General features: G+C 33.6%; 1 protein-coding gene and 3 pseudogenes across 1 annotated transcript; 2 read left to right on the forward strand and 2 right to left on the reverse strand.

The window, feature by feature from the left end:
- The first annotated feature begins 983 nt into the window (after positions 1-983).
- On the forward strand, positions 984-2,146 carry LOC120170105 (annotated as a pseudogene).
- Positions 2,147-11,085: 8,939 nt separating this feature from the next.
- LOC120170176 lies at positions 11,086-13,271 on the forward strand (annotated as a pseudogene).
- A 690-nt stretch (positions 13,272-13,961) lies between these two features.
- LOC120170108 lies at positions 13,962-14,608 on the reverse strand. The gene has a single exon (XM_039178124.1). It carries the CDS (start codon positions 14,555-14,557, stop codon positions 14,003-14,005), a length of 555 nt encoding a protein of 184 aa, XP_039034055.1. The 5' UTR covers positions 14,558-14,608; the 3' UTR covers positions 13,962-14,002.
- A 1,328-nt stretch (positions 14,609-15,936) lies between these two features.
- Positions 15,937-16,933, reverse strand: LOC120170059 (annotated as a pseudogene).

Here is a 16,933-nt window from a genome sequence, read left to right on the forward strand (position 1 = left end):
GTCATCTGTACAATTTCCCCAACATTTTTTCCCCAACATTGATGTAACCTAAAACTATAATAGAAAAGTAATAGAAAATATTGGGTCAGAAAGTTATACAAAATTTATTCAAAAAGAAATATTATACACTACACATTCACATTCAGATATTGCAGTTGTACGTTTAAAAAAATATATTTAAATATTTTCAAAATTATATATATATAAATATATCAAATAATCTTAGCGGTAATAAAGAGTTATTCTCTCATAAAATTTTGAGTTTAAACAATTACGTTTGCAGAGTGATATGATTTATTAGTAGTTAAAATATTTTTTAAACAAATAATATCTCATAATTATCTTAAATTATTAAAAAAATAAAAAAAAACTCATATATATATATAAACAATATAATATTTAAAAATATGATGACAAAATATAATTCACACGAATATAGTTTCACATCAATGTTGAATACCAACCCATCAAAATCAACTCCATAATACGACCCAGGATGAACAGTTCCCATTATTAATAACGGGTTTCCTCTATATGTACATTATAAACGCATCCCCCTTAAAACTATTACCATTTTAAGCTTGAAAAAGAAAACATTTGCAAAAACCAAAAACAACAAAAGTAAAAGGGAAAACCAGGTCGACATACAGGAAACCAGCCCCTGCAAAATTGCTCTACAACAACATCATTGTATAGTAGCAAAGAAATAGTGGGGTTTCGACATACAAAGCGTACAAAACCATTTGTTTTTTGACCTTTAAAAGAGTACACTTCCCTTAACAGGGTCAGCTCTGCCACAAAGGACGCATCAACAAAAGAGCAAAGAGGACCCCTCCGTCTCCTCTCCTGAAATCAAGCGAGTGTTTTTTTTTTCACCCCGTACTTGAAAGATCGCTTTCAGTCGCTTGATTTGATTTCTCGCTTCTTTTTTCATCTGTAAATAGCGTGTCATTCAAACAATCCTTCTATGGGTCCTTTTAGTTTCTGCTATTCGATAGGTTTTTGAAGTTTGAAACTTGGATCTGATCTTTGAGGTTAGTGATTAGGTTTTTTTTCATGCAAAAACAAGAGGAACCCATATTTGAATGTATGGTTCATGAGTATCTTGGTCTGGTTTTAAGACAATAGATAAGGTTGTTGGTCCTTTTTGTGGGGGTTCTTGTTTGGAGATCTATCTCTCAAAGGGAAGCCATGGCTAATCGATGGTGGGCTGGGAATGTGGCAGCTTTTAGAAACCCATCTGAAGATCACCCAATGAGAGCTTTTAGACCTAATATTAGCCCTTCGAATGAAGATCATCGAGAGGATAATGAAGATAATCGAGAAAATATCGAATCGGAAGACCAAACTCAAGTTCTCGAAACCGGCGAACCAGGTTCTGGTTCGACCTCTCGCCGTCCGAGGGGTCGACCGCCTGGTTCGAAGAACAAACCGAAGCATCCCGTTGTTATCACTAAAGAAAGCCCTAACTCTCTCCACAGCCATGTGCTTGAAATAACTAGCGGCGGCGATATTGTCGAGTGTATCGGCAATTTCGCTCAACGCCGCCGCTGCGGTGTCTCCATTTTGAGTGGAAGTGGTGTTGTCACCAACGTTTCTCTCCGCCAACCAGCTGACCCTAGTGGGCTGATCACTTTACATGGAAGATTTGAGATTTTATCTTTATCCGGTGTGTTCTTACCCAGGCCGTCTCCCCAGTGGCGACGGGGCTGACGGTGTATTTAGCCGGAGGGCGAGGTCAGGTTGTCGGGGGCAGTGTAGTCGGGGCTCTAGAAGCATCCGGACCGGTTATGGTTATTGCGGCGACATTTACTAATGCGGGTTTCGAAAGGTTGCCTGTGGAGGATGAAAACAGCGGTGGCGGCGGAGGCGGTGGCAATAACAATAACAATGGTAGTAACGATGGCGGCGATGGAAATTCAGAATCTCAGTCTCAAGGTATGAGCCAAGATCATCACCAAGGTGGTTCAATGCCTATGTATAACTTGCCTCCTACTTTGCTGCCTAATGGACAAATGCCTCATGACCTGTTTTGGGGTACTCTGCCGCGTCCTCCGCCGTTTTCTTAACCGGAAACAGCAATGGAATGGTGGGTTTTTGGTGCAAAATAAGTTGTTTTTTTTCCATGAAAGATTAGTAACAAAGGTAGGGCATTTTGTTTTTACCATGTTCATAGTTTATGATATTTGTGAATTTAAACAAGTTCACGAGTTAATTGTATAACTTTGTAGAACTATCTCTTAATCGATTTTGTTTTGGGTGTAGCAATGTATCTTTCTTGATGAATTAGGTAAAGAAATGGAGTTCTATTGAACAAATTTGAGTTGAAGGGATTGCTAGGATTCAATCCTCTTTCATGGTATGCTTGTTGAACCTCAGTCTTTTCTTTATAATCACATATATCCGATTTATTAATCAATTAATTTAGATCGGGTATTGCATAAACGAGGAAGACCTTTTTTAATTCAGTTTATTCCATTTGTAGATGTCAAATTTTGTAGACCATCGGTTTATAGGTGTTGAAATTCAGTCTTATTTCTTCAATATTTAATGCTTTTTTGGTAATTTTTCCTTCGAAATTGAACAAAGTTTTGATGATGCATGAGAAGCTTGAAATGGGAGTGTGTGTGAATGTGTTATAAGAGAGTCAAAATTTGCAGAGCTTTTGGCCAAAAAAAGTTTACAAGATAATCAGCTTTGAGAGGAGAATGCATGTGGTAGGGGGCAGAAGGTGAACACCTTGGTGCCTTATTCATCTTGAACCTCCCCAAAATTAGTACTTTTCAGTGGTTGCAAATTTTAAACCCGAATTCGTTTATTGATATTTGGTAGAGTTTAGATTGATTAACATTTGATGAAAATTGTGAATTCAAATGTGTTCAAGTGCAAGCGTCTCTAATTTACGAGTTTTGGAGGATTGATTGACATTTGATAAAAATTGTGAATTCGAATGTATTTAAGTGCAAGTGTCTCTAATTTTCGAGTTTTGAAAGAATGTGTTTTAAGTGTCTATTGTTTAAGAATTTAGAAGATAGTAGATTTTTCATTAGTTTGGGATGATTACAAGAGAATATATATTTAAAAAGATTCCCGGTCATTAAATAATGATGTTTAAATATTCCTATAGATGTTATTTATTAAATATCACTATAGATGTTATTTTTAAATTCGAAATATTGAAAATTTTAAGGATAAAAATTCCTTTTTAGGGTGTAAAAGTAACTGAGTCTTTAAGGTGATATATTTATTATATTGTACTTTATTATAAAGATAAGATATGAATATGTATTCGATACGAGTAGGTTTATTGTTTGTAGCATTTTGGACTAGTAAATTGGATTCGTATGTATAGACACAAATAAAGTCAAGAATTTATCTCGTATGCATCATTGCTACTCATCAGCTGCCAATAAATTTGACTGTTTTCTTGCATTTATGAAGTTATGGGGTTCCCATTGTCTCTATCGTCGAGTTCATTGACCAATATGTTACATAAATGTGAACTTATCTACTGTGAATTTGTGTCATTTTGTTTTCTAGCAATTGAAAGAGGCTGTACATTATATAACACAGGCAAATACGATACGAATATATAAATATGTTGAAATCTAAATAACACGAATTAGTTTTACAAATTAATTCATTTGGAAAGTTTTCTTCTATGCAGATGATAAACGACTTGCTATCTTCTCCAATTCTCCTGTTCCTGATTTTATTTAGGGACGTGTGCATAGAGTGATTTTATTTTTAAAATTGGGTAAACTTATAAAATTTTAAGAGACGAAAATAGATTATCCATAGAAAATACAAATAGAGAATATAAAATATATGAAAATTTGAAATCTTTCAGAAGATTGACTATGCATTTCTTGGTTCATCTTTGATTTCACCTATTACGGTGGGGGGGTCGTATATGTCGTGCGGTAGCCATGGAGGGGAACCGGACCGGCCGGTTATTGGTTTGAACTAGGTTTGGCTTGTCTTTAGTCAATGGTTGGTGATAAGATATATGGAGAAAGTTAACCTGTTGTGGTAGTAGTTATTGAAAAATATGAGGAACATGGAATCAACGAAAAGTAGATAACCAGTTTTACACCTTAAAAACTTGTAAGAAGTTTTAATCTCAACAGAACAAGACATCACGTCTTCATAAAAGTCAATCCTAATCCACCAAACTAAAGCAAACACGTTTGTAAGATCACTAGACAAGTGTAATTTGTTTAGATATGTTGTCTTTTGGCTGAATCTGTGCCTATATCTTAGACCTTGTTGAAGAACATAGTTTTTGATCATGAATGGAATTCTATGCTACCTCCATTAACCAAAGGGACGTTTAGTTTGTGAATTTTCTTTTACAAGAGATTATATATTTTTTTAATCTTATTATGATGTTTATTTTCAAGTGAGTCTTACCGGCAACAAAGCATTATTATCAGTAATAAATTTTAATTCGACACTTAACCTTTAAATAAAATATCAATTTGACCTTTGAATTTTAATAAAATATTAACTTAAACCGTGAATTTGATTAAAGTCTCTTTTCGTTGCTCGTCGCTCACTGTAGGCCACCATTAATTAGTTAAATTGATAGTTTATCTAAAGTTCAAGGATATTTTATCTAAAGTTTAGGGGTCAAATCAATATTTTATTTAAAATTCAGGAGTTAAATTAAAAATTAATCTCTTTTATTAATATGCCACATCATCAAACTAACAACATTTAATGTATCGGTGATCAAAGCATTATAAATCGATATAAATTTATAACATAAGTGACTAAAATGTTAGTTTTTCAAATTTAGTGACAAAAACTGAATAAGATGAAACAAAAGTGACTATTTTGATACTTTACCCTAGTAATAATTACAACGTATGACTTTTTGTTTGCATTAGACTTAAATTGATCCAATCCAAACTCATGAGATCCACTCAAAACTGTGTAATTGACAATTGAAGACCATGAAAAAGACACTGTTCTCCCTCTTTGGTTTGTCAAGTTATCAATGAAAACAGTATGGCAAGTATGTTCTTGGAATGTTGAGCCAATGAAACTTGGTTTCCATGATGGTGTACAAGTTTGCATTAAGCAACATTGCCTCCCATCAACGCTAGTTTCAAACATTCATAGGCACTAGGAAGAAAATGGGAGCTGCACTTTAGTGAGCATTATCAATATCTTATTGATTTACACCGTACATTAAGCAACATTTAGGTTTTGAAATGACCATCTAGCTCAGTTGGTAGAGCACAAGGTTCTTTACCTTGAGGTCGTGGGATCGAGTCCCATGGAAGGCATTTCATAATTTGGAGGTCTCCTACGGAAGTTGCTCTAAACCTAATATTGGGGGCAACCTACTATCTTACCTCCCTCTTACCCCATTACATATGGGAACAAGGGACAACTATTTTTTTAGGGTTTGAACTCCAATGTTGTGAATGAAATGAGTTAGACATGGAAGATCACTTCCACAATGAAACTTTATCATCTCAGAATCTAAATTAATCAATCAATAAATCGAATAAAAAAATTCAGTATCAGAATTGAAAGTTCATCATGCTACTAACAACATTAAGTTAAAAGAGGGAATTATTAGGAAATGTTTCAAATCTGTTGGTGCATTATTTTTTGTTTTTGAATAATATAAGGTGATTATAAGATAATATATGTTCATTATTTTCTTAATCAACTGATAAAACACACATGTAAACGCAACTGTTTGAAACCATGACCACTAGAGTCATTTAATAAGTTTCATTTGTTGGTGCATTATTATTCATATAGATATTGTTGTTTTTAATAATTCATATAAATGTTGAAAACTACATTAAGGCTATGTTTGCTATACAAGTAATAATATGATAAAAAAAAACTAATTATTACGTAAGTTGTTACACTTGAAAATTTGTCAAAAGAGTTAATTGCATCATATGTACCCAAACTATGATTCTTATTTTTTATTGGTCCTTAAACTTTTGAATATTTCAATTTTATCCTCGAACTATGAATTTCATTCTAAAATAGTTCATAACTTTTGAACATTCCAATTTCATCCATAAACTATGACACATAAGGAGAATTAATATAAATCTGAACTTGATATTAGAAAAAAGTAAAATTAATACGTATTTAAAATAAACAATATAAATCTAAACTAAAAATTACAAAATGAAGTTTCTTGCTAACTCATGTACTAAAATGTATTCAAACACGAGTAGTAAATAATATTCCTACGAAACGTAGCATAATTTTCAACTTGATCTTTCAAAAAAAAAAAAAACGTCAACTTGAACATATACGTATATTAGTCCTAAAAATGTAAAGAAAAACGGAGTTACAGACAATTTTATTTCAATTTTTAAAGCTAAATTGTAAAGAAATAAAAATGGAATGACTAAAATAAGAACTTTTTAGAAATTAACTTTTATTTGGATGCCTTCCTTAAAATCATTGTTTCATTTTATCATGTAGTCAATTTTTTAATAAAATTTCGTTTTAGTTCATGTATTTTTAATTTTCTTTCAATCAGATCCTAAAAATAAAAAAGAGCAAAGTCGCTGCTAGCTGTTGATAACTTTGCCAAATTCGATTTCAGCTGCCGATAGCTTCATCTACACTGTAAAAACGTCATATTTTCCTTAATTACTTAGCTACCATTCTCAAATCCCTTATTATTTTAGGATCCATTTTTCTCTAATTTTGCCAAATTTAAAGTTTCTTCGGCCAATATACAAGCCCATGAACGAACCCTCATCTTACTTGACTCAGTCCCAAGCTGCCATACCATAAGCCCAAACTCTCTTTATGGCAGCTGATGTAGTCCATGCAGGAATATCCAAAGCTAACCCAGAAACAGTGCAAGTTCATTTTTACCTTGGATTTCATGTAAGTTTGGTCTAATTCGTACAACTTTAATCCTTAACAATTTGTTCTGTTTTTTCCTCTTCTGGGAATCAGTTCTAGAAATGCGTTGGACATATATTTGGATATCTGTAGCCTGTAGGAATTAACATAATTAAACATACTCGTTACGGATATATACTCGTATCTGAAAATCATATTCGAGTCTGAGAAACATAGGGTAGGAATGCGTAGCTAGATCAATCAAGGGTACCCAGAAGTTATGCTTCAAAGGGCATATTTTGCTCTGATTTCTATCTGGTTAAGTTTATGTTGGAAAAGGAGAAGAGTTTATCTCTATGATCTTCTTAGTATAAAGTATAAACTTCATACATTACAAGACGAAGTTTACTTTGAGAATTCAAATAAGAACATACATAAAACATTCATCACAAGAATCATGCATGGTACAAAACTTTTCCCATGTGGAAACAAGGTTCTTTCATTAAAGAACCAAATTGTTCCCAGTTTGAAGGCGCCCGTGTTTACCATGCATGGATCGTCTACAAGTGGTTCGAACTCGGGTCCTTTGATATTTATTTCCCAAGGGAATTGGTAGAAACTGGAAACAAATTTCGGGTCTTCCACCCATTTGAATGAAGGTGGAATTGAGTCTTCATACAGTTCACCATGGAGCACTTGATTTCCAGTTATGAATCCTTGAGTATAAGCCAGTGTAGCTTGTTCATCTTGAAAATAGAGTGTGTTCATAGTTTCATCCATGGAAACAAGTCGTATCCCATCATCTGGGTACTTTTCTGCTTGGAGATTCCAATTGCCTGGAACCTCAACAGCATGATTTGCCATTTGGTTAATGTGAACTTCAATCTCCTCTTGTAGGCTTGCAACCTGCAAATAGGTGAAGTATTTAGCATGATTTTGTGTACGCGTATCGACTATGTTGCCCGGACTTTTCATTTTGTTTTACAAGTGACATAGTATTAAAGAGGGAACCTGTTGTAGGCTTATTTTATTGTTTTACATTTAATCAGGTTGTGTTGTTGGCCACTTAATAATAGAAGTCCCAAGCTCAGCTAGCTGATATACATATGCCTATCAGTCGGTTCTTATTGGTAAGTGATTCAATGCAACTTTTTCTCATTAATTAATCTCCATCTTTAGTATCATTCAAGCTCACAAAAATGAAGGGTCAAAATTCTTTTTATTAATTTGCAAATGAAACGAAGCTTATGCATGAGAAAAGTGAAGAAAGATATGGTGGAGAGGGTGAGCTTTCCGGCTTTCAAGTTTAACGATGATACTGTCTTTCTTTATCAATTATTCACATTTCTTCTTTTCTTTCCATCTGTCCTCTTATTCAAAATAGCACTTTCTTCTCAACTGTAGCTTCAACACTGGCAAAAGCAAAACCTAATAGATACTTTCATAAGTATCCAACTTTAGGATGGACTGAGAGATAATTATATTATGATTTCGAATCGTTTCAAATTTTTAATCTTGAATCCGACTCAAACCTATATTAAAAATATAATCTTACAAAAACTATTTAAATTAGAACTCGTCGGATCCGAATCTCATGTCATTTCTAATTTAAACACCTCATTATAATTATATGAAAATATAAATATTATCATAATAATTATACTCTCTTGTAATAACTAGGAATTCTAATTAACTAGACATGTGTGACAAATACAACATAATTATATCTTATTCGACAGATGTCTTTTATCTCCTAAATTGGAAAAAAAATATTCATAGTGCCTTAGAACTAATGAAATTATAAATTAGTCCAATGAAAAGTTGCACTTCAACCCCAAACATGGAAGAGTGTGTTTGCAAAATTTAATGGAATTTCAATGGTTTATTTAACAAAACCCCACTTCAAATTAGTTCAATAATGACTTTCATGATGTTACAACAACAACAATAATAATAATAATAATAATAATCGAATTAATACTTAATCAATAATTTTTGATGAAAAGTATAATTTAGGGTCTTAACATTTGCTATCACTCTTTTATTCTCAAACCAATAATAGAGTATTAGTTAATTCAGAGTATTAACATATATTAATTATAACAGATTACTAATTAATCTAATGGGGTGATGTATTAGGTTTTACAAGATTGAGAATTTGTATTTTAGTATTGTGAATGAAGTAAATTGAATTAACAACGTCGTCCCATAATTATTATCTATATATAATTTAGAAAATATTAATTTCCGTATTTCTTGTATTCTTCCTCCTCTTTTCATCAACACATTTCACCCATGAAAGGGTTAATTTTTGTGTGGTCCTAAATAAGGCCACGTTAATGGACCAACAATGTCATGTCCAAAAACTCCAAATTTTATGGAATCTCAAACTTTGGGCTTAAAGGTCTTATTTCCACAAATCCCCCACCCCATGATTTGTTTTTTCCCTTTTTTCTTTTTTTGGATAATTTCAAAAATAAATTTCATATATTAAATATGTTGTTGGATTTTTCTTCTTATTTTTAATTTGTGGCTTGCATTAATTCAAATATTTTATCTGATTTCATAAGATCACCTTTTAAAGAAAGAATTCATGTTCAGATTGAATTGAGCCAATATTTTTTTAATATATAAGATCATATCAAATTTGAATTTAAAGTAAAAAAATATGATTCGAGCTGACCCAAAAATAATAGTATAATTAATATTTATATATTTATAGATAATAGATATAATACTCATCTATATGTATTTTTTTAATTAAACATCTATTTTACCTAATATGTGTGTGTGTTTTGGTAAGAGTTTTTACCTTAAACATTAGATTGAATTTCGAATTAGGTGAAGTTTTCCTAAATCCGAGTCGAGTGATAAGTAAAAAAAAGTATTATAATAAAATCAAATATGGATAAATAAAAAAACTTAACCTGATTTAACCCATGTCTATCCCTAATTATATTACTTAATTTTATCCACTAATTCTTATTCTAGTTCATAGCTTTCACAATCTAAATATCTTCCTAAAACGGGACCCCAATGAAACATTCCAAGAAGATGGCAACCTCTAACCGTATTTCCAAATTTGGTGAAAATGATGAAATGAATTGGAATCGCAACCATTATCTCATCTGCATGATAAAATACAAATAAATAAATAGTTTTCTAACAATATCCCAAACAAGGAGAGTTCTGTATGGTAATAAATGGAACATATTTTAGTGGCAAAGAAACAACCTTAACTGGTAACCTCAAGCAGATGAAGTGAAGGTCGAATGACTCAGCAAAATGCAGCAATTGCTTGCTACCACGTGTATTCTTTATGCAATCTGTGATTGTGATCTGTGTGGCCTTCAACAAATGGAAAAAAGGGTGAAATTCAACAAAAAGTCCTTATTCTATTATTTTTTAATTTAATCCTATTATAATTTGATCATTTATAGTTCTCTAGTTCTCGAAATGTCAAATAATTTGAGGTGATTTAACTAATCTGAATTTGTCAAACGTTATAGATTCGATACCCAATTTTGTCACTTACGAATGTGGTACCTATGTTCTTTTAACCAATTTGGTGCATATATTTATAAAATGTTACACATTTGGTACATGTATTTATAAAGTCAAATGCTTAAAAATATTATATGGATTCCACTTACAAATGTGGTACCTATGTTCTTTTAACCAATTTGGTACATATATTATAAATGTTACACATTTGGTACCTATATTTATAATGTCAAATGTTTGAAAATATGATATGGATTTCATGTCATAGTTTGTTATAATTTAAAATAAATTAAATAATTTATTTGAAATAAGAAGGATAATGGTAATATAAAGTTTTAATCTCAGCTATTCATTTAGATTAATTCAATGACTATATTTTCATATAAAACTAATGAATTTTACGTTGTAAGTGGATCCGATCTAAAAAATATATTTTTTCCAACTGCATAAAAAATCATGCCAAGTTTTTGACATTGGGATTGAAAATACACATTTGAAAAAAATGGAGAACTTAGAAATAATCATATTATAGTAGAAGGACTAAATTGTAAAAATGTATAGTACAAGAACCTTCTATAAAATTTGACCAAGAATGACAGATTATGCAGAATGCAGCAATCTCCATCTGCCACGTAGACACATAATGCAATCTTTGATTGTGATTTCTGTGGCCTTCGACAAATGAAGAAAGAACAATATCCTTAATCTTTGTACACACACAGTATATATCCTTTATAAGCCAGCTCGTCAAAGGCCATTTTCTCCCAACACGTTCATATTACTAAACATTTTACAGTTCACTCTCGAATCTCTGATGGCGGCTTCCGTCTCCACCTTCGGTGCTGTCAACCGAGCACCGGTAATTACAATACTATCGTCGATTCCACCATCAATTTTATTATTAAGTGTGTTTCAAACATGCAACGATTGATGTTATGTTTTGTTATGCAGTTGAATTTGAATGGCTCCGGTGTCGGATCCACAGTCCCGTGCTCGGCTTTCATGGGGAACAGCTTGAAGAAAGTGAGCTTGAGGTTCAACAAGGGTCCATCGGGAAGCTTCAAGGTCGTCGCTGCCAAGGAAATCGACGAAAGCAAACAGACCGATAAGGATCGGTGGAAGGTCTTGCTTACGATGTCTCTGATGATCAACAAGACATCACCCGAGGGAAAGGCATGGTCGATTCCCTCTTCCAAGCTCCCATGAATGATGGAACTCACTATGCTTTCATGAGTTCCTATGAGTACCTCAGCCAAGGGCTTAAAACGTAAGTATCTATGTAGTGATTTCAAACCATTTCATAAGTGTAACTGATTTTCGATATTAGTTTTTAGTAATAAATTTGTGATGATTATGTAATTTAGGTATAACTTGGACAACATGGATGGATTCTACATTGCCCCAGCTTTCATGGACTAGCTTGTTGTCCACATCACCAAGAACTTCATGTCCCTCCCTAACATTAAGGTGTCTTGATTTTCTTGAAGAAATATTCTATTTTCGTATATTAAAAGATATTGCGCGTTAAATATACTTAAAGTTCTGTCTGTAGACATCGAATTTACCAATTTTTTTTCGATTTTCCTTTACGAAGGTTCCTCTCATCTTGGGTATTTGGGGAGGCAAAGGTCAAGGAAAATCTTTCCAATGTGAACTCGTCTTTGCCAAGATGGGAATCAAGTGAGTTGATTTCTTTATTCGTGTCCGTAAATGAAATTTATTTATATTTGTATCTGTCACGTATTTGTATCTAACACTAGTGACTGATGCCTTACTATGATGAATTAATATTGCAGCCCCATTATGATGAGTGCCGGAGAATTGGAAAGTGGGAATGCCGGAGAGCCAGCCAAGTTAATCCGACAGAGGTACCGTGAGGCCGCCGATATCATCAAAAAGGGAAAAATGTGCTGTCTCTTCATCAATGATCTCGACGCCGATGCCGGTCGTATGGGAGGAACCACACAGTACATGGTGAACAACCAGATGGTGAACACTACGCTCATGAACATCGCCGATAACCCGACAAACGTCCAGCTCCCTGGAATGTACAACAAGGAAGACAATCCTCGTGTCCCGATCATCGTCACCAGTAACGATTTCTCGACACTGTATGTGCCTCTTATCCGTGACGGTCGTATGGAGAAGTTCTACCGGGCACCTACTAGGGAAGATAGGATCGGTGTTTGCACTGGAATTTTCAGGACCGATGGTGTTCCCCAGGAAGACATTGTCAAGCTTTCTACACCTTCCCTGGTCAATCCATTGGTAAACTTCTTAATAATTCCCCATGTCTCCGTAAATCGGTCTAATTATAGTTTTAGTCTTTTTATTACTTTGAAACTTGATATTTAGACCAGAAAAACTTTTAACCTCGAACCCGAATGATTTAAACATGAAATGATCCGAACTTGAAAAGAATAGAACTCTAAACAAGAAATTAAAACACATGTATTAAATCTCCAATTTTAACCTAGTGGATGGTCTAATTATGATTTTTGTCCCTCTATTATGCTGATCGGGATTTAATCTCTATTTTAGTACAATTTGATCCTTTACTTTTATAATGAAACTAACGGTGTTATTTTTATTTTCGGGGTTTAATTTGTACACTTTTTCGGTGCCGTGAGGGCTAGAGTTTATGACGACGAAGTAAGGAAATGGATCGGAGACACCGGAGTCTCCGGCATCGGCAAGAAGCTAGTGAACTCGAGGGAGGGGCCACCAACATTCGAACAACCGAAGATGACGATCGAGAAGTTGTTGGAATATGGAAACATGCTTGTGACGGAGCAAGAGAATGTGAACAGAGTTCAATTGGCTGATAAATACTTGAGTGAAGCTGCTCTTGGAGATGCTAATGCAGATGCCATCAACAGAGGAGCTTTCTGAATGGGAAATTAAGCAAAAGCTTGGGGCCTTTTTTCTGGGGGAATATATTGGGTTCAAACCGATGTGGGATAATTTCCATGAATGTTGTTTTTCTTTGTTTTTAAGTGGATTTGTATCCTCTATTTTATGTTATAGATCTCCACTTTGTTCTTTCATGTATTTTCTTTTAGTCAGAATGATTATAATATAATATTTATTCAGATTTTTTATTAATTATTATAAAGTATATATACCCTGCGAACATAGTGGCTCGAACCTGAGACTATTAGGAAAAACAACACTCCTTTTAACCATTGAAATTGCTTAATGAATTCCACTTTGTTCTTTCTTGAATTTTGAATTTAATCGTTTGGTGGATTAAACTTAAAAAATAAATAAAGATTGAATTCACTAAACGGCTTTAATTATAAAAAAAATATTGTTTTCTTTAAAGGTCTCGAGTTAAGGAAATACGTTTACATGATGTAAATATGTTTATGGTCAATTAATTAAGAAACTTTTGAACATTTATTATATTATAATAATCACATACAAATAAAAAATAAAGTTATAAAATAGATAAAAGTATTTTATTTTTAATCAACATAAAAATTTATTAATATTGATAAAGGTGTCGACAAAGAACCCCATCAAAGTAAAATCGACACATTTGAAACAATCAACATTATTATACAAACCCATATCACACACAATTTATCATCTTCCCGATCCTTAGATGCTTCTATTTACGATAATAACATATGATTTCCTATAATATCCTTTAATTTTATTTTATCGTTTTGACAATGTCTTCGACATTTTCCAATAGATTTTTGAGCATGATAACTTCATCAAACTGCTTTTTATCTGGCAATTGTGCTTCCACTTGCTTCAATTCATTCTCACAGTTCTCGGTATTAGTCACTGCAGCTTTCATATTGAACTTCTCTGCTTTGTGATTCCTGGATTCCATGGCTGTACGAGCCTTATCAAGTTCCTTCATAGCGGATACGACTTCGTGATCACATATACCGTATTTTGCCCTGACCTCGGGTGTGAGTGGCACAGGACCTTCGAGTACGGTAGTCTTGAGGTTTCGTGAAACGTCTGAGGCATTATTAACAACGATTTTGATGATTATTGATGCGATTAAATCTGGCTGGGCATTGTCGGGAAGGTATCTGCCGATGTATGATTCCTTAAAGCTCGCGATGCAAAGTTCCTTGTGCTTAGTCTGTTCACATGTTTTGGTGATGTCCGGAACTGCGTTTAACGACGGGAAGAATGAAAGGCAAATGAAAAAAGATAAAGCCAATGCAACATTATTTGCGATGGGGTTCATTATTTTTGTCTCGAGATTATTAATTTTACACAACTTGGAAGATGATTTGGATCAAGTTAGAGGAGTTATGATCTATTTATACCTGTATATATGCATGTTAAATTAAGAAATTTTGAAAGTGTGTCCTTGAACGTCCAAAGACAAATGCGCTCAACCAGTTATTGTGACTGCTAAGAATAGTGGTTGTTGTTAGGTTGAACTCTTGGCCCGTATTATATGTCTTTAAATTCTAAAGCTTTATTCATAAATAATAATTAGACTAATAAATTTTGATTTGAACTCGAAAATTTGCCATTATGAACCCAAGTGGTCTTAGTGGTAAAAGAGAATATTGTTTTCTTTAGAGATTATGGATTATGCTAACTACATCTGTAGGGTGTGTTATCAATTGATTAAGAAAATTCTGAACATATACTACCTTATAATCACATCATCAGACTAGTCAAAAAAATTCACCATTATGAAATCTATCCCAAGTAATACCAATACCCTTTCCTGCTGATTTAATGTCAAAGGTGTTAATTGGTGCAGATCTGAAGCTACAAGTGTTCGAGAGCCTTGCACTAGAATGCTGGGATATGCTAAGGTATGATTTTGAACCTGAAGAACGACGAAACAATCTGTTATTGCTTGTAGGGGCAAACACAAAATTTTATATTAGGGGATGAACTTTTAAAATTTTATGATTAATAAATTTTTCGCACAATAAAAATAAATTTTATTTAAGAAAATAATATTAACCAAAAATCAAATTTACCGATTGATGCTTCAAAATGACATATTAAACTAGACAAAGTGACATATTAAACCAGACAAAGTGACATTTTGAGTCAATTTCCATCTGGACTGGATTTTAACCACAATACAATGGAAGACATTGCCTATTTTGGTTTATATTTTAAACTAAATTATGACCGTAATATAACATAGTGGTCGTATCTAGGGATGTAAACGAGCCGAGTCGAGTTCGAGTATTGCCAAGCTCGATTTGAATTCAAAAACTTTATATGTAAGCTTGACTCGACTCAAAAACTCGCGAGCCTAAAATTTTTAAGCTCAATTCAAACTCGAAAGATAATATTAAAACTCAACTCGAACTCAAAAAGGCTAAAATTCAAAAAAAAATATTCAAGAGCTCAACCAAAACTCGATTTTGAGCTCGATTCAAGCTCGGTTTTGAGCTCATTTGAAGCTCGAAACGGGCTAATTTTCAATTGTTGAAACCCATCCCGACTCTCTTTACCCCTTATTCCCCAAGAACCACCGATGTGGGATATGAACTACTTTCAAACAGCTCAACAATTCTTTTGTAAGCACCATTTTCACCTTCATGCTGCCTTTTCCTCAATTTTCCTTCTCAGCAGCTTCACGAATCTCTTCTATTTATTCTTTCTTCCACCTGCTGCTTTGATATGAATGTCTTCTCCATACAATTCCCCATGTGTTCTTTTTCCAACCGCATCACTCCAAATCACAGATCCTGTTGTTCCCTCCAAGTTAAGCATCTTTTTCTTCCCTCCAACAGGAGATCCTTTCATTGTCAATCCTCTTGGACTCTCCTGGGAAGTAAGGCAGCTTTCGGTAGAACCATCAACCCTCTGAGAAAGCAGACCGGTTGACATTTCTTCTTCTTGGCCACATGCATTCACGACCTCAGCAGATTGGGCAGAGTAAAATCCAAGTTGATCCACTGAATAATTTCTCAGCATCTTATTACCAACGTCCAAGTTATCTGTTTTGATAACTTCAACACTTCCGAATAAAATGATCAGCAAGCATCTTACAAGCTTTCTCTAGCATGGCCATATATTTTCGTTCAGCATCCTGCCAAATCTGCAAGTGTTTTTCAGCCTATATAGGACACATAATAACATTAGCCAGCTTGATGTTGGTCTTCACACTCTGATCTGGAGGGTTCTATCAAACATATTGAGTAGGGTTTTCCTACAATCAATCAATTATATAAGCCTCATAACAAGTTTCTCCAGATCAGAGAAACTATAGAATTGCACAAGACCCCAGAAACATTCAATATGCACTGCAAAACTTTTAGTTACTTCATAGCTACATTCATAACAAGGAAATAACTACAAAAGGAAGAAAAAGATTACCTCAACTTGCAAATGTAATTTACTCTGTACTTTCATCTGTGCCCTTAATGCCTCCCTCACCTCATAACCCCTGCACGTAAAACTCATTTACATCAAGTAGCTTAAGATTTGAAATCCTAGCAACGAAACCATAGTTTCAAACAAGAGAGGAAAATTCTCACTCGTTCATGTCAGAAGTTGGCAAGTTAATGGTATAGTTATTGGTTCCAGGGCTTTCTAAAAGATATGAAGCTGACATCCCTTCATGAAAATGAAGAAAAGAGAA

The sequence above is a fragment of the Hibiscus syriacus genome, unplaced genomic scaffold, assembly GCF_006381635.1.
Source record: "Hibiscus syriacus cultivar Baekdansim isolate YM2019G1 unplaced genomic scaffold, ASM638163v2 tig00111772_pilon, whole genome shotgun sequence".
Classification (NCBI taxonomy): Eukaryota; Viridiplantae; Streptophyta; class Magnoliopsida; order Malvales; family Malvaceae; genus Hibiscus; species Hibiscus syriacus.

What these genes read in the sequence shown, in the direction of transcription:
- LOC120170108 (XM_039178124.1), bottom strand. Translation starts at nt 14,557, where the DNA reads ATGAACCCCATCGCAAATAATGTTGCATTGGCTTTATCTTTTTTCATT.